The following is a 22,333-nucleotide window of genomic DNA, read 5'->3' on the forward strand; positions in this document are numbered from 1 at the left end:
CAGACATCCTTCCTAAGGGATCTCCTTTCGGAGGCTATATCTCTATAGATCATGGCCCAGGGACTTTCCTTGGTCCAAGGACCAACCCGCTTTGTCTTGTGGCTCGCTTGTTTTCTTCAAATTTGACATAAAATTTAAATAACAACAATGAAACCTAAAATCAATGAAAATAAATAAAATTAGACTAATTTTTAAAGTTAAGAGGTGATAAAATATATTAAATTATGCAAGCCATCAAAGGAATCTTCCTAAAATAGAACTTACCTTGAGTTAATGAAGCACGGTTTAAGCAATTGCCTATGATGCTCAACGTCTTTTTGAAATCTTCATATCTAATGACGTGTTCTATTGAAGGTTTTTTTTTCAGTTGATTTTACTACAATTTTTTGGAAGAAGTCACTCTTCTCTGTTTTTTGAGACTAATTGTAGCAAATATATTTATAGTAGCAGTTGAACTTTGGTTCTCCTCTTCCTTACCTAACCAACGTAGAGAACTTCATATGTCTGGTTTTGATTGATCCATTAGAGGAAGAGCGAGTGTTTAGCAACTCATTAGTTGGTAGTGATCTTCTCTGTTTTGTAGCAGTGTTGGGAGCATAAACCAAAGCAACATTGTCACATTCGGTTGACATTTGGCAACAACAAAAACAGCAATACGTGGTTGCTATACTCCATGCTTCTTTCAGCCAGTATATTACTTCAGGATTCCTTCTCTGTTAATCAACACATTGCTGCTATTCTGGAATTCTTGTAACAGGCAATAACACATTGCAAAACTCTTAGTCACCCGTTTTGATAAAAGAAGCAATTGCTGACTTCTTTTTTGTTTGAATTCCAACACTTTAGTGACTCCGTCATGTTGTAGCTTGATGAATGTGCTCTTTTATTGCATCACGTTGCTTAATCTTGATGGTGATGCTGCTTTCCTATTTCATTGATGTGTTTAACTTGTAAAGTTGGTTGTTTTATCAAACTGGTGAATCAATTGTTGTAATAAGTAATGGGTTTAGGAAGCCTGCTTTCATTTATTGCTGAAACATATCACCGTTGCTGTGTTTATCTAACCGGTGAATCAGCTCGAGGTTTTTAATTCCAGTATGAAGATGACTTCAGCATGCTGTTGTTGCTATTGTATTTGTTGTTATCTAATTGGTGAATATTCTGGTCACATTACTACTGCCAAGTCACTAGTATCATGTTGCTGATATTATGTTGATGATCACGGCATCTATTCTCGGTTGATGCTATGTTAATTGAGTCACTTATTATCTCTTGAATTCCAGCACATTGAAGATTTTAATCTTGTTGTTTTGATAACTACTATTATATAATAGCATATAAGCTGGTTGGAGATTGTTTGATTTATTGATTATCAAACAACACTTGGTTCAACTTATTATTGGTAGCTTATTTCTCGGATCAAACTTTTACTTGGTGCACAAATTCCTTATTCAACGATGGATTAGGTGCAAGTTATCTCATGTGTCCTTATTATTCTTAAATTTTTTCACTACGTCCTGGTTATCAGTTGCTATCTAAAACTATTTTTGGTACGTGATATTTGGATGTTGGCTTTTTATCGCATTGGCTATTGCGTCTTTTTGATTGAGACAAATGTTTTTGCTATCTTATTTTGGAGCCATTTAATATATGAACTATCTTCCTCATCAACCGGTAGAGCTGGTTTGGTTAAATGTCCTAGAAGGTCTTCAGTGATGAGAAACCTCTTAACCTATTGGGACTAGCTCAGATAGATAGACAACCCTCTCAAGGGTATAGTGGTAATTTTGAGAAGTGCACTTTTACCAGCCATATAATCTTCACCCATCAAGTATCGAATCAATAATACTCTTATGTGATATATAAGTTGAGTGATGTAACCAAAGCTTAATAACTGAGGCTTCACAAGCTTCAACTATGCACTAATTCACCAAACCAACTCAAACCAAACCAGCAAGCCGAGGCAAATAACCAACTCGAGAGAAGGGAGAAACAACCTGAGCTTAACTTGGCATTAATCAACAATCATGCATCAAATAAAAATTCTTCATGCTGGCTAATATCTTGAAAGGTGGATATTATACCTTTCTCAAGCACAAAAAGTCTTAAAAACATATCAAATCTTAAGGTAGATTAAAATAGAACCTTAAGCCGAGCAAGAAAGAGATAATAGAGGCAATACTAATCATACCATCTAGGAAAGATTTCCAATCTTCCTTAATAATCTTTCACCAAATGAAATTCTTTTCAAGAAGGAAACTTTCCTTCTTGTATGCCAACTCACCAACTTGACTTTTCCTTTCCCTTTTGAATAATTTTAAGTAAGAAATTCCAGGAAATAACTCAACGTAGAAGATTGGATTTATTGCTAGATTCACCACCTTCTTCCATTTTTTTTTTTTTTTTGCTCTTGGCTGTCTCTGAAAACAATTTTTTTCGATCTCTTTAGGAGGCAAAGGAGCAGCAGATAAAAAATTTTAATAACTAAAAAACCAATAGAGCAATAGGCTTAGATCATGTTAATCATGGGTACCACAACAGGGATGATAGAGCTTGATCAAATGTAATTTTCAAGAACAAAAACACCAACTTTATATGCAAGAGAGCAACAACTTAACCGATCTTGCATGACGGAGGGTAAACCGAGTATGAAAAAAACCATGAAAGAACCATTTCCAAAGTAAGAGATGTAACATTCAGACTTCCATCCACATGAAGCTTGATAAACAAAATCTCTTAATCACCATCTTAATGTTGGGATCCTAAATCTACTACTCTGATACCATGTTAGATTTAGATCCCATGATAATACCATAGATAATTAGTACAAGTGAGAGAGGAAACTAAAGTTGAGGTAAAAGAGGGAGAGGAGGAACAAGATGAAGGAGAGAGAGAGGAGAAGAGAGTTTGAGAGAGGAAAGAAGGAGGATTAGGTTAAGTGACGTCCCTAATCCCCCCCTCAAATGTATTTATAATAATGAGAAACTCAATTATTACTTCATTATCCCTTACCCTAAGAAGGAAAAAAATGGATAAAATAAAAGAATTTACACCATGCCACTATACTTCAAGCTTATAATCCAAAACCACATATCCTAGAGTTACTTAATCAAAGACTTCCAAATCCTAATTTACTCAATTAGACAACTTCTCTCCTTGATTTTTGGACAAGAGAATGACCAAAATGCCCTTGAGAGCTGGCGTCCCCTCATGCATGCTTGGTGCCACCATAGTATTTTTACTATTCCCTGTTTACCCTTCTACTAATCCCTTAATTTAGAGAATAGCTCCTTATTACAAAATTCCTTTTTTATCCTTCTACTACTCCCGTAATCTTAAAAATAAACTCCTTGTTACATTAATTCTTGGACTTTATCATTCCACCCATCCTAAAAAACTAATTTTGCCCCCATTGCAAGAAGTCATCTTCAAGATCTCATGTTGCCTATTCAATTGTGGATTGGTCCCTTGTACCAAGAGCTTTCTGAGTAATTTTGCAGCATGTAGAACTTGACGGTTTTGATAGCAGCTAAAGGGACGGTAGTGTCTTCTATCACAATGCTTGGGAGTGTGGTGGAGATTGTATTTTCCCTTTCCAAAATAAATGCTCCCCAATTACTAGAAAAATCCCAAGGTGGGACCCCCTAGAGTTTCTAGAAAACAAAACTAAATTGTCACTTTTATTCTTAAGGTGGTGCACCTTAGCCTTTTTCAAAATAAATGCCGTAAAATTGCAATTTGTACCCTCCCCTAGATTGGACCAGATGTACTTTTACATAAATTTGGGTTTTATCATTCCACCCTTCTTGGAAAATTAACCTTGCCCTCAAAGTTGAAGTATCGGTACAACTTTGTAAGAATTTTTCTTCAATCTCCCTAAGTTGTGTATTTCTTGTTAAGCTTGTTTTGCTTTTGTTGTTGTGTTTGGTTGAGTTGGTGCTTCTTGAGTTTGGGAGACAAATCATGGTATAACCAAGCTTCTTTTAGAGCGGCAACATTTTCGGTCTTGGATAATGGTGGATGGTTGTGTTGAGTGGGATGGTGGGTAATACATATTTGGTGCATGAGGGTGAGGGTTGGTTATTGATATGAGTGAAAATTTTCTTGTTGGGTAGGTTACGGTTTGGGTTTGGAAAGTGAGTTGAGTTGGGAAATAGGGAGGTAATGTGTGGTATGCTTCAACAATTCTTTTTGCGTTGAAAACTAGATTCAAATATATTTCCAACGATATATCATTTCTATATGAAAAATAAGGGCTGAGAGTGAAACATCCATTGAAAAACAGGAATTGGGAAAGAAGACTTACAAAAAAATAAGAATGTCCTCTTTTTTCTTTTCTTTTTTCATTTTCTTTTTCCTCCCTTTCTTCTTCATCTTCTTCTCCTTTTCCATCTTAGATCTTTGCCCACTCTGATACCATGTTGATTTTTAGGGACAACACAAATACAAGAGATCTCAAGGGAAGGAGAGAAGAGAGGAACTCTAACTCTTAGGAGAGAGGAGAGAAGAAACCAAGGGAGAGAAATAAGAGGAAAAGAGAGAGAAGTGTATGGATGAATTTGAATTAAGAGGAAGAGGCTTGAAAGCTCTACCCTATCCCTTGAGGCTATATGCATAGTTGTATGAAGGTGTTTATAATGATTACAATGCCCTTAGGGCTACATGCTTCAAAATGAAAAAATATGTAAGAGGACATACACTAACTTGCATAATTACTACTTTATGCCATCTCTATGGAAGTTCTTCTTATTTACTAGCCATGCCACTCCAACACACATGGGTGTCTCTTAACAATTACATTAAATCTTGGAATCGATCATGGCACCTTTTAGAAAGGAATGGAGTAATAAAATTGAAGGCTTTGATTCAACCAAGTTAAGTTTCCAAAATTTGTATGTGCCCTATCTATATGATTAACCTCTCACAATGATAATTTTAAATATTGCATGGATTTTAGTCAATATTTATTGAGTTTTAAAAAAAGGACAAAAAGACCCTTTCCATGTCTAACAAGTCATTTTTTAAATGTTGAGGGCAGGTCAATTTAGTTTTGCCCCAAACAATGTTTCTCTAGAATTCTTAGGTAAAAAAAACTACTCTCAAGCACTCTTACACTTTGAAAACGAATTTGGATATTGGATTTGAGTTTTCAAAAGGCCACTTTTGGCAAAGGTAAGTATTTTAAGGTTATGCTTTGAATATATTTTTTGTTTTTGTACAATACTAGCTAGATTTCACAAGCCATTACTTTGAGATCATACTATTTACCCTAGCAAGTGAATTTGAAGTGGCACTTGCATTGTTTTAAAAAGGTTTAGGGCTATGGGGGCTGAAAATTTTAATCCAAGTATGAACAGGTTTTCATTTTGAAACCTTTTGATTGAACTTGGTCGAGTACTCAAAAACTAGTAATATTTCACTTTGAAATTATTCCCTAAAGTTCAAATTTTTACTCATTGGCTTTTAATTTGAAATCACATATTATATTAAGATGTTTGAAGTCAAGTCCTCCTATTCGAAACACCAATTTGATTTACTTTGAGATTTTATTGAAGATTTAATGATCAATGAAAGACCTATTGAAGTTGCCATTACATAGAATAGTTACTTAGTACTGGTGTGCCTATCTGAATGTGATTGTATTGCTAAATTTACCAAATCAAGAGGCCATTGTAAAGGGCCAAATTGTAACAACCATCCTTTGCTAGCATTGGCAACACAACTTAGACCCACAAAGGGTTTTCAAAATAGCAAATCCTCGGGTGCAACGACTTTTTTCCATCAAATTGTAACAACCATCCTTTGCTAGCATTGGTTAAGCCTCGTGTAAGTAAGACAATGATTTATATCAATTTGATGGAAAAAAGTCGTTGCACCCAAGGATTTGCTATTTTGAAAACCCCTTTGTGGGTCTAAGTTGTGTTGCTTAATGGGTTGTTGAATTCTTGGAGGTTGAAGGCCAGTAAGCTTTACTTCTTGTCATGTGTTCTATAAGTCCTAACGAAGGCCGCCAGTGCTACAAACCCCTTTATGGGTCTAAGCCGGTGTGCCTAATGAGTTACTAAAAACCCTAGGTTGTGTGCCTACTTTGTTACTGTAAATCTATGTAATGGTAAACTTTTGTAAGTTAGTTGTGATCAAGCCCATGTATGAAAAATATTGTAACTCCCTTTAGAGGCATTTGATGTAAGTGTCATTTGACAACCCTCAACATAGTGCGTTGGCTCTGAGGTACAAACACCTTGGAAGTAGACTAGAAATCAAAGAAAGAATAGTGAACAACTATAAATTTTTGTGTATTCATTGTCTTTGATGATTTATGGTTGAACTTGATTGTGAAATTATTTGGTCACATAGTTACATAAAAGTTAAAACACACACAAATAAAAAAGAAAAAAACCTAGTCACCCCCTTCCCCAACTCTTCCTCTAGGCTTGTAATTCATGAAAACGGACAAATAATAACCCGAGAAAATTAAGGAAGTTTTTTTTAACATTGTTATTATAATTTTAAAAAAGGGTCAATAGGGTATTCGGGTTGGATTTGAAGATGTTATGACCATGTGACCATGTAGATGTTTTATAATGTTAGTCTAAAGTTTGGTTTACTAAGTAGAAGCAAATAGGTCAAAGAAACCAATATCATATCAAAGTAAATGAATAGAAAGAAATAAGACCCACCCTCCAGTTTACAGAAAAATATGTTCACATAGGTGGTTCCAGTTTAATCAATGCCTAACCCACAACCATAAATTCAGGCCCAAAATTATGTTTTCTGTTTTTCGAGGAAACAAACTGACTCATTTTGAGATATATCTCTTGACCTCCACTTACAAAACTATCTCCACAGAAGCATCCATTTACCAGAGTATTTGCCATATTCCTGTACTCTCTTAAATATTAATAGGGCTCAAAAGCGCGGCCGCCCTTCCATGTTCAAGTCCCATAACGTCCATACTTTGCAAGACATTAAGGTTTCCTTCACTGTCACCTGAATAATGACTTTGAAAATGGAGAATCAAGTGAGAATGTGTGCGTCCGAGTGCCCTCTTTCTCTTGCTCGCTGACTGTAATCTCCTTCTTCGGGCTGCTAGCTTGAGCGATATGGAGTCTCGGACGGAGCCGCAAGTCTCTTTATATGGAGAGCATTTGGTCGCCAAGGAACGAGAGAAGAAGAACGGTGTTCTGAAGATCATCAACCTCATGCTACCCTGCCAGTCATTCCTTAATGAGGTAATATAATCCTACTATTTCGATCTCTCTTTTCATTCGCTGTAAGCACGCTTTGTGGGTTTGGAGTTTTACGCAAGTGATCGGCGTTCTTCGATTCGCAGCTTTCTTTCTCTTCTACATTCTACACTTTCAGTATCTTTACCTTTTCGTTAATGGCGTCAAAATGGTCAGTTAGTCTTCTGGTAAATGTAGGATCGGCTAGCTTCCAATGTGAACCAGTTAATGGAATTAGGATTCGGAGGCTGTCCGCCGGAATTGGAGCTGAGCAACGCAATAACCCAAACCATCCCGTTCACAGAGAAGATCGTTTTGTGCACGTCGTTTTCTGGTTTCTTTTAACCAGGACAATTTCCAAGTGATCTTTTCTCCAGGGGCCGGGTTTGGAGAAACCCATCTCAACCCAAAACCCGATGGGCTTTTCCCCGAATCTTTCCTGACCCAAAGGGTGAAACCTGGTCAGGTCGGGTCAGGTTCCGTATGAAACCGGACCCGATGCCGCCCATAAGTAGAAAAGCCCTTTCTTCCCTTGTTCTCTTTTCCCCCAGCACTAAGGCAGAGGCTGCTCCTACTAGCAAGCTATGCCACCCAGGCAAGGTTGATGAAACTGGCTCTTGTCCTCACACCTTGGGTTCAAATTGACATTCTTAAATAACCTAAAGATAAATGTCAAAAAAATATAAATAAGTTTCTTACTTTCTTTCTTTTGATGTACTAAAACTTTATGAGGATCACTTGAGATTAAGTATTTAAACTAAAGTTTTAATTGCTTCTAACTGATAAGTGTGTAACTTAAATGAGAATTTTAATTTTATATTTCTTTATCCTAATACCGTTTTTTACTAAAGCTTGCAACAGGCAAGTTTGGGTCTGGTCTAGTCGAGTAAACTTAAACTTGTTGTTGAAATTAAACTATGTTCCACACGTCCTTGTGTCAAACCCTTAATTGCATCAAGTGAATAAACTCATACTTGACCCATTTTTAATTTTGGTCTTGTTCAAGTCAAATAAATGGGTCAGGCTTAGATTGGGTTCCCCATTCAAGTAAGAACTTGCCTTCCCTTTTTTCCCATCTATGAACACATCCATATGCCAATAAATATAGTAGTTATCCATTTTAATTTTCCACAAATTTTCTCATTTTTACCTTTTTTATTACATTAAAATACCTACAAAGTCTCTTATTACAATGGCAAAAAACTATTATACCCCTAAGTCATAACAACTTACGCCATGAAAATCTACTTAATAAGAAATTCTTGGTTGACAAAGTAGTCAAGAAAAACGCGTCCTCACTTTTTGTTTTTCTCTTTGTATTTTGTATCTTCTTGTGGACACTCATGCACAAGTCAAAGTTATCTTCTCCTTCTTCTCTTGAATCTCGGATGTATTGTAAACTTTGTTAAAGTCATAAACTAAACATATAAGTTTGCAAATATATTACATATAAATTACTTCATTGTTCATTTGTAGAAATGTGTTTTTAAGGTTCAATTGATCAAATACTCGTCAATTAACCACCACTTTAGAGAATTCTAACTCTAATGATTTTAACCATTGAATTATGTTTTTTTTAATAATTAGTCCATATTGCTAATTGTATCCTATGGCCACTAATTTATCTTAGTATCATTCTACTAAACCATTTGAATCATATTAATTCACCTTATATACTCATTTGCATCTACCACTTTTTTTTCTCATATGGTCTCAAAACTACTAATGTCTTGTTTTGATGTTGGCCTCTGTTTTTTCCTAACATGGTGGTCACTTATAGTGTATCTCGAGTCACTCCTTCATAATGGACCAATCATTTGATTCGAATGATATTGTTGATCAAAGTGTTAAACACTATTGAATGTCTATTGGATCATTCATTGTGCTTTTGGGTATTTCTTGTTAGCCACATGTTCATGAGTGGACCATTCCAAACTAGTAGAATTTTGTCTCTTTGTTTGTTCATTTATGGGTGGATTAGAAACAAGTGAGGTATCTGTCTAGTAAGTCAAACTAGTATTTGGGCTTAGCTATAAATGTTTCCCATGAAGATAATCTTGGAGGATTAGAAATTGAATGTCAAAGGATTTAGATGATATCAATGATCGAGGGATTGTAGTGAGAAGATATTCTAAGAAATAGATGAACCTAGTAAGTCATGTAAACCATTGTGTCATCCTCCTCACTCATTTGAACTTATAATAGGAGAGGATGGAAAAGGGAAGGAAGAGGGTTCGGGCAATGTTACTCGATGACTACGTTAAAGGAGGGCGTTGCACTATAGACAACTCATCAAAAGTCATTTATCTAAAAAAATAGTAACCCTTCGTATGATCAACATAACTTAGAAAAAAATATTTTTTAGCGTTAGAAATAATTCATCCCGTTGATATAAATCAAGATGATATTATACTAATAAAACTTCTCAAGTGGGCATAATTGAAAAGAAAATTAAAATAGACACTCATATGATGATTTATCTTATAACTCAAGTGTAGGAGGATGGCTAATGATATACTAGTTATTATAATTGGTTTGATCCATAAAAATTGATGCACGTGACTCGCGAACGTTATGGATAAAAAATTTCATGATGTGTCTATATTTTACCTCATCATCTCCATTTTGTTGTGAAGTATAAGCATACGACTTTTTTTATGGACAATGTTAAGTCGTATCGTTGGAGTTCATGAGAAATGTACTCCAACTCACCCCCTTCCACCCCCACCCACTAGCTCACACATAAAGCCATAAAAAACAAACAAAGAAACCCAATCTCTAAGGAGAATAGTGATTGTATGGCTGAATTATTTAAACCACGACATAATAACATTGAAAAACAAGAAAAACACTATATTTGTGTTGTGTTAACATAATGTAACAGTAATTGTTGCCAAGAGAAATTATGGAGGGTGTGTCCTCGTACATATATATGATTTACATTGATCGAGTGCTATGTGCCACACTAATAAAAAAGGTGTGACTGTTTACCTAGCTTAAAAGAATGGCCCATTGAAGGAACCACTTTATTATTCACTGAAATCAAGTCACTTTAAGGTAACTAATTTAGATGAGTATAAGAGCAATGTCCAAGTATGTGGTGCCAAATCTTCAAATGACATTCTTTAATAAAATAAAATGACATGAAAATCTTGTGATTACATTGGGAAAAGTGGTATGTGTGATATTGTGTCATCAGAATGAGAACTTGTTCCTTCTACGTAGAATAGCGTCCATATTTGCGTCCTTTAGCTATGAGTCCTTGGATAGAAAACCCTTAAAAAATATGGTAAGGAGAAAACTTACTTAACTCAATGGCTATGAGTAATTATGAAATTGATAACAAATATTTTCAAAGATAGAAACATAAAATACATGATGTATATGTAGAGGTCATATGATGTATACAATTGGACATCTATGATATATGTGATCTCTTATGATGATCTTACCATTGCCAAAATAAGAGGTCAAATTTAAAAACTTTATAAGTCATTATTAATGTGACATGTGACACTTTGTCAATAACATATTTTTTATCATCAAAATTGGACAAGATCATGTAATTTCTTATGTATCGTTAGGGCATTGGCACATTCTTTAGGGTCATCTCTTTTATATCTACCATAACAATTTCGGGCACTATGATTTTTAGTGCCCACATATTTGATTTTGGACACCTGCTTGCATGTCAATATAATTACCTTATTGACCACCATAATTATTACCACGACTTTTGTTATTTCTACAAATACCTTCTTCCTTGTCGGTTTTGCTAACAATTTGTTAGCACAATCCAGGAATTCATAGGATACCTATTTTGACATAGAGTTTGTCTCTATTCTTGGAGTGATAAAGATAAAAAGTCATTGAAGTGATGTTGACACTAGTTGAGTAGTAGTATTACGAACAAACACTTGGTTCTCATTATTCATAACATCAATGAGGAGTAAAACCTTGTCCCTATTACATGAACGTTCCTCTATTACTGCCAATGGACCACATGCATGTTTTAATTTATTATATAATTTAGTCATTGGCCTAGAATTTTGTTTAATTGTTTGTATATTCTTTTTCAACTGCATTGAATTTCACAAATTATGGGAAGATGCCTTCTAAGACTTGTGGATTTTATCCATGCTACTATTCGATAGTCATTTGTCAACCTATTAGAATTAATAGGTTGTAATATTAGGGCCTTTTTCATCCTTTATGGTTTGTCCTAAGGTTATGGGTGGTTTAACTTGGTTGCTTTTAACTTGACTCAGAAGTCTATAGTTCTAAATCACAACTTCAAACAAATCTTAGAATGTAAAACTATAGATTCCATTAAAATTATAAGAATTAGCATATCTCTACTAATAAAAAAAAAAAACTTTGAGATATCACTATGTAAAGGTTAAGATAAATTGACCTTTGCAGTGGATATCTATTTATAGCAAGGAACCTGAACCATCTTTGGTGGAAGAGATTCGACTACAATTGCTTTTTTAAACCTTGCATTGTGAGGAGAGTCAACTCAAGTAGTTGTTCTAACCTCTATAGGTAAAGTCGATACCAAAAGGCAGACTTGTTAATTTTGTTCCTGATCTTTGGTTTATGAGGGTAAACATATGTTTACACAATTTTATTTTTATTCCAAAATGAACTCTATGGATAAGAATTGACTCTAATTGCCATCTTCAACCTCCTACACCACAACAACAATTAGGTTTTTCCACGTGAAACCACAATCAAATCTTCGATCAATTTGAGAAGTTTCCACCTAAGACTTCAAGTTAGATTATAATGTGTGAAGTTTGTTAGACCAGAATTGGTTCTTGCATGAAGTATACCTTCTACGTGTCTCTAGAGTAACAAACTCGTTTAATCTAGGTTGAATATTTATAATGTATGATTTTGATACAAGAATACATTGATGCTTAATGACATGATGAAATACTTGTGCTTATTAGGTGGTTTAGTTTCTCCATATGGCATCATCAAATCCCTCAACTCCTATTATAATCTAGAAAGTTAAGAGTGTGGAAAAGTGGAATTTTCTTTATAATCTTTAGCACAACTTCCTTACCTTCAACTATTATAGTTAGATGTCCCAAAATGCCATTTTTAGTGTTATTAATTGTATTGAATTTTGGTCATTTATTATATCATAAGAGAGAACTTACAAGGGGAAAGAGTAGAGTGTTAAGTTGTGAAGCCTAATTAACGTTTTACGCAGAGTCACACTTGTATTTCGATAGCCCTAGTTTTCTCTTTATATTTGGAGCGTTGCTATTAGGGTTATCATCAAGAAGGATCATCAGTTGCAGTTGAAAGAGGTTAGAGAAAAACATTTTAATGTGTGATTTCTCTTGTAAATTATTTTATCATCATAGTGAATTATTGTAGTAGCGGAAGATAAGACATAGTTTCACCTTGAGGCTAACCTATTTAAATCTTGTGTTCTTCGTGCTTGATTGTTTCTTCTTCTGTAATTATTATTGTTTTTGTTAGTATCGAATTAGGGCATCTAATTCTTAACATCGAGAACATGACCTAGTTGGGGATTGCCTCAATGAATGTGTAGATAGCCATTTGCCTCTCCAATTTCATAGATCTTACTCTTTCAGTGTTTGTTTTCAACTGTTGATTGATTGATATTTTTTATTTTATTTAGGTGTCTAAGGAAGCGAGCAACTTGGGCAAAATCACCTGCCCCATAGTGATCACAAGCCTTATGCTCTACTCAAGGAATATTACCACCATGTTTTTCCTGGGTCAGCTAGGAAAAATGGAGCTCGCCGGAGGTGCCCTGTCGATTGGATTTGCGAACATCACCGGATTCTCTCTCATCAAGGGCCTTACCATGGGGATGGAGCCTATCTGTGGTCAAGCTTTTGCGGCCGAGAGATTGGCTCTCTTCGGCCTGACCTTTCGAAGGACACTCACCCTCCTCTTCCTTGCCACCATCCCCATCTCATTTCTCTGGTTACACATGGAACCAGCCCTACTATGGTTGGGCCAAGACCCCACCATAACGTCAACAGCCAGGGTCTACACAGCTTTCTCTCTACCGGATTTGCTTGCCCAGGCCCTCCTCCACCCTCTGAGAATTTTCCTTCGCACCCAAGGCCTCACCACGCCTCTGACTGTAGCAGCTACTCTGGCATTCCTCCTTCACATCCCCATCAACTATTTTCTCATCTTCTATCTCAAGTTAGGAGTGAAGGGTGTGGCACTGGCCTCCGCTTGCAACACATGCAACTTGATCTTGGCCTTGTTGGTTTACTTGCTCTTTTCAGACACCGCACTCAAGCCCTGGGATGGCTGTACCAGCTCGGACCTGAACTTTCACGGTTGGAGACCACTGCTTGCTCTGGCCCTGCCCAGCGCTGCTTCCGTCTGTTTGGAGTGGTGGTGGTATGAAGTAATGTTGATCTTCTGTGGGTGGCTCGACAACCCAAAAGCCACCATCGCTGCTATGGGAATTTTGATACAAACCACCGGCTTGATCTATGTCTTCCCATCTTCTCTGGCTTCTGGGTTATCGACGAGGATCAGCCACGAATTAGGAGCAGGTCGCCCTTCAAAGGCCAAGCTGGCTGCAACAGTTGGACTTACCACTGCGACCACCTGTGGCTTCATGGCACTATTATTTACAGTCACGGTGAGGAACTTATGGGGAAGGATTTTCACCTGTGAACGGCAGATACTTGGTCTGACCTCCATCGCTCTTCCCATTGTAGGTTTCTGTGAGCTGGGAAACTGTCCTCAAACGGTAGGATGTGGGGTTCTGACCGGCAGCGCCAGGCCCAGGGTGGGAGCGAATATAATTTTCAGTGCTTTCTACCTGATAGGTTTACCTGTTGCCGCTATCTCTGCATTCATAATCAAGGTTGGGTTTGTGGGCCTCTGGATTGGGCTTGTAGCTGCTCAATTTTCTTGCGTGTCTATGGTGCTTTACATTGTGGTTCGCACAGATTGGTGCCTTCAAGCTGAGAGGGCTCAGAAGCTGACGGAAACTGGTGTTGAGGGAGAGAACACCGACGTGGAAGCCAATCTTCTCTTTACCTGAGAGGAATGCGCTTCGGATTATGAACCCTGATATTTTCCGGTCAATATAAAAAAATGGCAGAATAAAAGTGCATATATTCCTTTTTTTAATACCTTTTAGAAGAAAATTTCAAGGAGATCATCATGTTTCAACTATAAGCTTTTTGCCTCTTCGACAATCACACAAGGCAAGCAAGAAAAACTTAAAAATTCATATTTGGGTGAAGAAAATTGAAAAAATTGAGAGAAAAAAGAGAAGTAAGAAGAAAATTTTCTGAAGAGGGGCTTCATTGGGAATTGTGTATAGGTGTTTTGAGTTGTAAATTACAAAAATACTTTAATATACTTAGTAAATTTTAATCTCTTTATATCTCGTTCACTACACATCCAATGTACATAAAAATTTAACCACTGATATAATTTAATATGCAGAATATGATTACATAAAGAAATTTAACCATTGAAGGGGAAAATGAACAAAAATACCCCCTAGAGGGTAAATAACCAAAATACCTCTGAATGTATTATCTAGTGTTGATTTTTAGGACTTCATTGATCACATCATCAGTAAAGAAGAGAAAGAAGAAAAAGAGAGAAAAATAGGGTTATGGACTTGATCAAAACTCACCCCCTTAAGCTTTATTTATGATAAAAATATAATATTAAAATTGTACCTTTTACCCCAATAAGAGTGAAGAAGATACAAGAAACATAAACTAATTACATCAATGACACTCTAATTACATCATATATTCCAACACTCCCCCTCAAGCTAGGAGGTAATGACAGTGGTCCCAACTTTAAACAAATAACATAGATGTAGTAATAATCTCCTCCATCACAGTATCCCAAGGATAAGTACGAAACCGGGTACATACTCCAAAAGAGTAGATATGGGTGATGAGTCAAAACAAACCTCAAATGATACAATGATCATTAAAATGGGTAATGCCTGTCATTTACAAGACGACGATAAAAAACCCAAGGGTACCAATAAAAGACTCAATGGACTTAAAAACACCCATATATATAAAGGACCAACCAAAGCAATACTTTGAAAGGGTTAGCCAAAGGAGTAAGTGAGAGTTGAATAAAGGATGGTAGGAGAAAGATAACCAAATAATAAAAAGGTAATGGGTAATGAAAATAAGACATGATGAAGAAATCAAGGTCAACCGTGTTCTTTATTTTCCTAGGTAATTGAAATCCCTAACTTATGAACCAATGGTGACAATAATCAGCAAATAATGAACCCAATACAAACAACTATGAAATCCTTTAAAAATATTGTCTCAATCAAAGTGATACAATAGTAGTTGCAGTAATGTACCAAATATGCAATTATAGTAGCAGGATAATCAATAAATAATGAAAGTCTCTAAAAGTAATAAAGATACATAAAATAATCCACAACGAGTATATCCTTGAATAAGGAAGTTGTGAACCAAGTAATAAATTGACAACAATCCAAGGTAATAATCCAACGTAAAAAATGAGTCACACCGAGTCAAGAGCTGAGTCTATATCAAACTAGTATGTATGACAAGCTAACTCAGGATAAACCAGTTCAGAAACTTGCGATCGGGACTAGTATACCAGAGGTAGAGAGCAAGTGGACCGAGTCAGGCTGAGTCGAGTCTGATTTGACCAGGTCTGATACCGAGTCAGCCAAATCTGTACTAATTGGATAATGAGTCAATCTGAATTAGGCAGAGTTGACTCAACAACAAAATACCATTACCAGACCAATATGTTTGGCTCGAGATCAAGTAATAAATTGTGGGTCAAGACCAAGTCTAGTTCGAGTGACTCGGTCCGAGTTAACCCGAGCGAAATAAAAACAGGTTGGTCGCTCAGATCGCTGGTTCGAACAAACAGTCACTCTCGGCTTCCCTCCTGTTTCTACAACAAAGAAAACAGTTACCGAGCAGTCGTCGAGCCGAGACTTCGCCTTCCATAAACAGCAACGAAGCTCCAGAAAGATCAATCCAACCCAATGCCAGCGAAGAGACGAGTAAGACACTTCCAAAAAATAGTAGCAAGAATCATGATGGAAATCGGACAACGCAGCAGCATTCCAAGCTAATCTTCCAAAAATAAATCAACTAGATTGTCGGATTATACCCGGCTGGACAATACCAGCACTAATGCACCGAGTCACAAAAAAATCCTCTTCTTGGATGATCTCAGATGATTTTCCAAGATAGACTTTCCTTAGCGTATAACATGCTCGATGAGCACTGCCATTGAAGATATTGTTAACCGTTTTATCATGAGAAATGGTTTCTCATTAAGTATGGTCTCAAACTACTACCAACTCCCTCAGTAACACGATGCCATTAATACCTTGATGGGAGGTTGGCACAGTTATGATTTTTGGATTCAGTTTGGTCCCCCGTCTCGTCACTCAAGCCCTTCAGTTTGAGCCATCACCGAGAGTGTTCAGAGACCGGAAGCGCCAAATAGAGAACACAAAGAAGGAATCTGAAGCGTATGGAAAGAGGTATGATATTTGCTTCCGGTTAAATTTATATGATGAATTTCATGTCGTTAGAAATTCATGTTTAGGCTTACAGTTGGTATCAGAGCAGACCTTTGATCCAGCGTTTCAATTTCGAGCGTTTTCTTTGCAGTCTTTGTATGAGAATTGCGCTCACCGCTTGCGAACAACTGGAGCTCTCGCATCAACGAAAGTGTCGAAGAATGACGCAACGTCAACGCCGACGACCATTCCAAAATGTATGCCGGCGTCGACATAGTATATAAAAAAAAAACAAGTGCCGACAGTCTCTGGGTGCTCTTTGTGCGGGACTATTGGTGGCTCTCTTGCGACACCTTAAAACGTTGGAGCCGCAGCGCCGACGACTATTCCGACAGGTTTGCCGACGTCAGCGACTTTAAAGAATGTCGACAGAACGCCAACGAACCTTATTTCTGCGCGCTACTGGAGGTTGACGACCTCCAGCGCACAGAAACAGGTTAATTAAAACCATAAGGTATTTTTGTAAATACCGGGCAAGTTGGATCGAGCTGAGTTATCGATGATTCACCCTACCCACTCGGTAACCGCGTTTAAGGCCGGGGCGACTCGGTGAAAAAAAAAATTTAGTTGATTCAGATGGGTTGAGTTGGCTCATCGTTCCAACTCGCTTAAGCGAATCGCCCAATCAAGGACCGAGCCGACTCGGTACTTATATTTGATTTTGCGCCAGCGGGATTTGAACCTGCACACTGGCAAAATCATCTACGCCAGTGACCATTAGGCCACTGGCTGTCGGCTGTTATGTATATTGAAATTTTTAGATTTATTTCCTGTTACAGTTTTTATGCATTTTTTGGCTTATATTTAAATGCATGAAATTAAAGTTATATAACAATTTTATGCATTTTTTGTCATATATTGAAATGCAAGAAATTCAAGTTATGCATAATATTATGGTTTTTAATTATGCATCTATTATGAGAATATTTTGTGCATAATGATAACATGTTAGTGTCAGTTAAAATTATGCAATTCATGCTATTCTCATACATTTATGAGATTTAATGTTTAGTGATCCATATAATTTTTTTTAATTAGAGAGTAGCCACAACATCTTTAACTTAATAAAAATTATATATTATAATTAGGATCACATAAAGAATATTAGACATTAATTGTAACTAATTTTACTTGATATAATAAATTTTATCCCACAAGAATTTTTATTATATTTGAGTTTATTAGTTAGGATAAAATATCAAGTTATTCATAATTTACCCACAAGGATTATGACTTCATAAATAATTTGATAGTTTTATCATAAAGAAAAAGTAGATATTAATTGTAATTAATTATACTTAATATAATAAATTTTATCCCACAAGAATTTTTATTATATTTGAGTATATTAATTAGGATAAAATATCAAATTATTCATAATTTAGCCACAGGAATTATAAATTCATAAATAATTTGATAGTTTTATCATCAAGTTTACTCATAATAAATATTGAATATGCTTGAATTAAAAAACATTTAACCCACATGCAATGTTTTTTATGTCAATTGATTTAATTTTTAAGCATGATTTATGTTGGTAAAACATGCTATTTTATTCAGGCCTCAGTTAACATCAACATGTAATTTGTAATTTTATGCAGTTGTACAACCTGCACATTTCTCTGATATTCGTTGTGATATCCTTGATCTTAAAGGAGATAACTATAAGGTTTGGAAAGAGAGAATACTTCTTCATTTAGGGTGGATGGACATAGATTATGCTATTAGGAAAGACGAACCACCAGTAATTACTGATACCAGCACTGCAGCTGAAATTACACTTTATGAACGATGGGAGTGATCTAATTGCCTCAGTGTAATGTTCATTAAGACTAAAATTGGTACTGGTATTCGTGGTGCTGTTGAGCAATATGAAAATGTCAAAGACTTGCTGAAAGCCATTGATTCTCAATTTGTCACTTCAGATAAGGCATTAGTAAACACCCTAATCATGAAGTTCTCATCCCTAAAACACACCAGTATGAGAGGTGTGCGCGAGCACATCATGCAAATGAGGGATATTGCGACTCAATTAAAAAATCTCGAGGTTGATATGTCAGAATCTTTCATGGTGCATTACATCCTGAATTTCCTTTATGTCAGAATCTTTCGTGGTGCATTACATCCTGAATTTCCTTCTGCATCAATATGGACCCTTCAAAATCTTGTACAACACACATAAAGATAAATGGTCAGTTAATGAACTTTTGACCATGTGTGTTCAAGAGGAAGGGAGACTGGTGATGGAACAAGGAGAAAGTGTCATGATGGCAACACATGGAAAGGACAAGTATCAAGCCAAACAAAAAGGGAAGGGTCAAATAACCCCTCCCCCCCCCCCCCCCCCCCCCCCCCCCCCCCCCCACCCAAGTTGGTATTAAGAAAGATTACAAGTGTTTCTTCCGTATAAAGAAGGAACACATGAAGAAGGAATGCGCCAAGTTTCAAATTTGGCTTGCTGACAAAGGTACACCAACCTCATTTGTTTGTTATGAATCTAATATGGTTAATGTCAATAATTACACTTGGTGGATTGATTTTGGATCAAATCCACATCTCGAATTCCTTACAGGGTTTACAAAACCTAAGGAAACCAGTGGGAAGTAAGCATTACATTTTCTCAGGAGACCAGATGAGCTCACATGTGGAAGCTATAGGAACTTGCTATTTAAATTTAAGTAGTGGTTTTGTTTTAAAATTAGAAAAGACCTTTTATGTTCTAAGTTTTTCTAGAAACTTGATTTCAGTTTCAAGGCTTGTACCTTATGAATATTCTTTTAACTTTTCAGACTCATCTTTCAGTTTATATTATAAGTCTGATTGTGTTGGGAATGGTACATTGTCTGATGGTCTTTATAGCATTAATTTACATAACAATGCCACTTACAGTTCAATGCATGTTCACACTGGTAATAAAAGAGGTGTTATTAATGAGGATTCCTCTACATTATGGCCCGGAGATTAGGTCATATCTCCATAGATAGAATTAAAATATTTGTGAATGAAGGGGTACTTAATACTCTGGATTTTACTGATTTTGAGACTTGTGTAGATTGCATTAAGGGAAAGTAGACTAACAAGTCAAAGAAAGGTGCCAATAGGAGTTCAACCATATTAGAGATCATACATACTGATATATGTAGTTCAAACATGGACTCACATGGTCAGAAATACTTCATCTCTTTTATAGATGATTCCTCACGATACATGTATCTCTACATGCTTTATAACAAGAATGAAGTAATAGATGCCTTTAAGATCTTTAAGGCTGAAGTAGAGACACAATGCGGTAAGCAAATTACGATTGTGAGATCAGATAGAGGTGGAGAATACTATGGTAGATACATAGAGAATGGACAAGCACTTGGGCCATTTGCAAAGTTTCTTTATGAACATGGGATTGTTGCCCAATATACTATGCCTGGTTCTCCAGACCAAAATGGTGTAGCAGAAAGAAGAAACTGAACATTATTAGGCATGGTGCAGAGTATGCTTAGCAACTCTGATCTTCCTAGATCCTTGTGGCCTGAAGCACTTAAGACGGCAGTGTATATATTAAACCGGGTTCCAACCAAGGTTGTTCCAAAAACGCTATTTGAATTATGGAAAGGTTGGAAACTGAGTTTACGACATATGCACGTTTGGGGATGCCCGTCTGAAGTGAGAATTTATAATCCACAAGAGAAGAAGTTGGACCCAAGGATCATTAGTGGCTATTTCATTGGATATGCTAAAATGTCTAAAGGTTACAAATTTTATTGTCCATCTCACAACACTAGGATTGTGGAATCAAGAAATGTAAACTTTCTTGAAAATGACTTGATCAGTGGGAGGAATCCAACTCGGAACATAGTTTTTGAGAAGGATCATTCAGAATCTCAACCTTCCACCTCAAGTGATATATTGGTTATTGTTCACAGCACCCCTCAAGTATAAACTGGTGTTGAACAACCAATCATTGTAGTTCCACAAAATGCTGATGACATAGTAGATCAAGTACTTCAAGAGCTGCCAAACACTTTTGAACAACTAGTTGAACCACATATTCTCAGGAAAATGATGGTTCAACATTAAGAAGATTTACTAGACTCAGGAGATCAGCCATTCCTGATGATTATATTGTGTATCTGCAAAAATCTGACATTGAAATCGCAAATGATCCCATGTATTTTTCAAAAGCCATAAGCTGCAAATAATCAGAATTATGGTACAATGCCATGAAAGAAGAGATGAATTCTATGAAGAGTAATGGAGTCTAGGATCTTGTTGAGTTGCCTAGTGGATTTAAAGCCATTGGATATAAATGGGTCTTTAAAACAAAGAAAGACTCATTAGGCAACATTGAGCGATACAACGCAAGACTCATTGCTAAGGGATTCACTATCTAAGAAAGATTCCTTGCACATTATTTTGGCATTAGTAGCCCATTTTGACTTAGAGTTGCAACAAATGGATGTGAAAACGGCATTTCTCAATTGAGATTTAGAGGAGGAGGTTTACGTGAAACAACCTGAAGGATTCCCCTCTAGTGATGGTGACCAATAGGTTTGCAAGCTAAAAAAGTCAATATATGGATTAAAACAAGCATCCCGCCAATGGTATTTAAAATTCCATAATGTAATTTCTTCATTCGGGTTTGTAGAAAATATTATGGATCAATGTATATACCAGAAGGTCAGTGGGAGTACTTGTTTTATATGTGGATGACATTTTGCTAGCAACCAATGATAAGGGTTTTCTACATGAGGTGACACAATTTCTCTCTAACAATTTTGATATGAACTATATGGATGAGGCATCTTATGTCATTGGCATTAAGATTCATTGAGACGGATTTTGAGGTATCTTAGGTCTGTCTCAGGAAACCTGTATTAATACAGTGTTAGAGAGATTTCAGATGAGGGGTTGTTCACCAAGTGTAGCTCCCATTGTGAAGGGTGATAGGTTCAATTTGAACCAATGCCCGAAGAAAAACCTTGAAAGGGAACAAATGAAGGACATTCCATATGCTTTTGCTGTCGGAAGCCTAATGTATGTTCAAGTCTGCACAAGACCTGATATTGTATTTGCTGTTGGAATGTTGGGGCGATATCAGAGTAATCTCGGGTTAGACCACTGGAGAGCTACAAAGAAAATAATGAGGTACCTTCAAGGAACCAAAGACTACATGCTGATGTATAGACGGACAGACAATCTAGAAGTCATTGGTTACTCAGATTTTGACTTTGTTGGCTGTATTGATTCCCGCAAATCAACATCAAGATACATTTTCTTGATGGCTAGTGGAGCAATATCATAGAGGAGTGCCAAATAGACTTTGACCGCCACGTCGACTATGGAAGCCGAGTTAGTTTCTTGTTTTGAGGCTACTTCACATGGTGTATGGCTTAAGAGTTTCATTTCTGGGCTTAGAATTATGGATTCTATCTCTAGGCCATTAAGAATGTATTGCGACAATTCTGCTGCTATTTTTATGGCCAAGAACAATAATAGTGGAAGTCAAAGTAAACACATCGACATAAAGTATTTG

General features: G+C 36.4%; 2 protein-coding genes across 2 annotated transcripts; both read left to right on the top strand.

The window, feature by feature from the left end:
- Positions 1–7,049: 7,049 nt before the first annotated feature.
- LOC137942739 (protein DETOXIFICATION 53) lies at positions 7,050–14,387 on the top strand. Its single transcript, XM_068788479.1, has 2 exons — positions 7,050–7,232; positions 12,886–14,387. The coding sequence occupies exons 1-2, from the start codon at positions 7,104–7,106 to the stop codon at positions 14,281–14,283; spliced, it is 1,527 nt and encodes a 508-aa protein (XP_068644580.1). The 5' UTR covers positions 7,050–7,103; the 3' UTR covers positions 14,284–14,387.
- A 7,406-nt stretch (positions 14,388–21,793) lies between these two features.
- On the top strand, positions 21,794–22,102 carry LOC137942817 (secreted RxLR effector protein 161-like). The gene has a single exon (XM_068788553.1). It carries the CDS (start codon positions 21,794–21,796, stop codon positions 22,100–22,102), a length of 309 nt encoding a protein of 102 aa, XP_068644654.1.
- Positions 22,103–22,333: the final 231 nt, after the last annotated feature.

The sequence above is a fragment of the Aristolochia californica genome, unplaced genomic scaffold (genome assembly GCF_029961685.1).
Source record: "Aristolochia californica isolate CCGP_79_NKW_82.1479 unplaced genomic scaffold, dmAriCali1.0.hap1 SCAF_10, whole genome shotgun sequence".
Classification (NCBI taxonomy): Eukaryota; Viridiplantae; Streptophyta; class Magnoliopsida; order Piperales; family Aristolochiaceae; genus Aristolochia; species Aristolochia californica.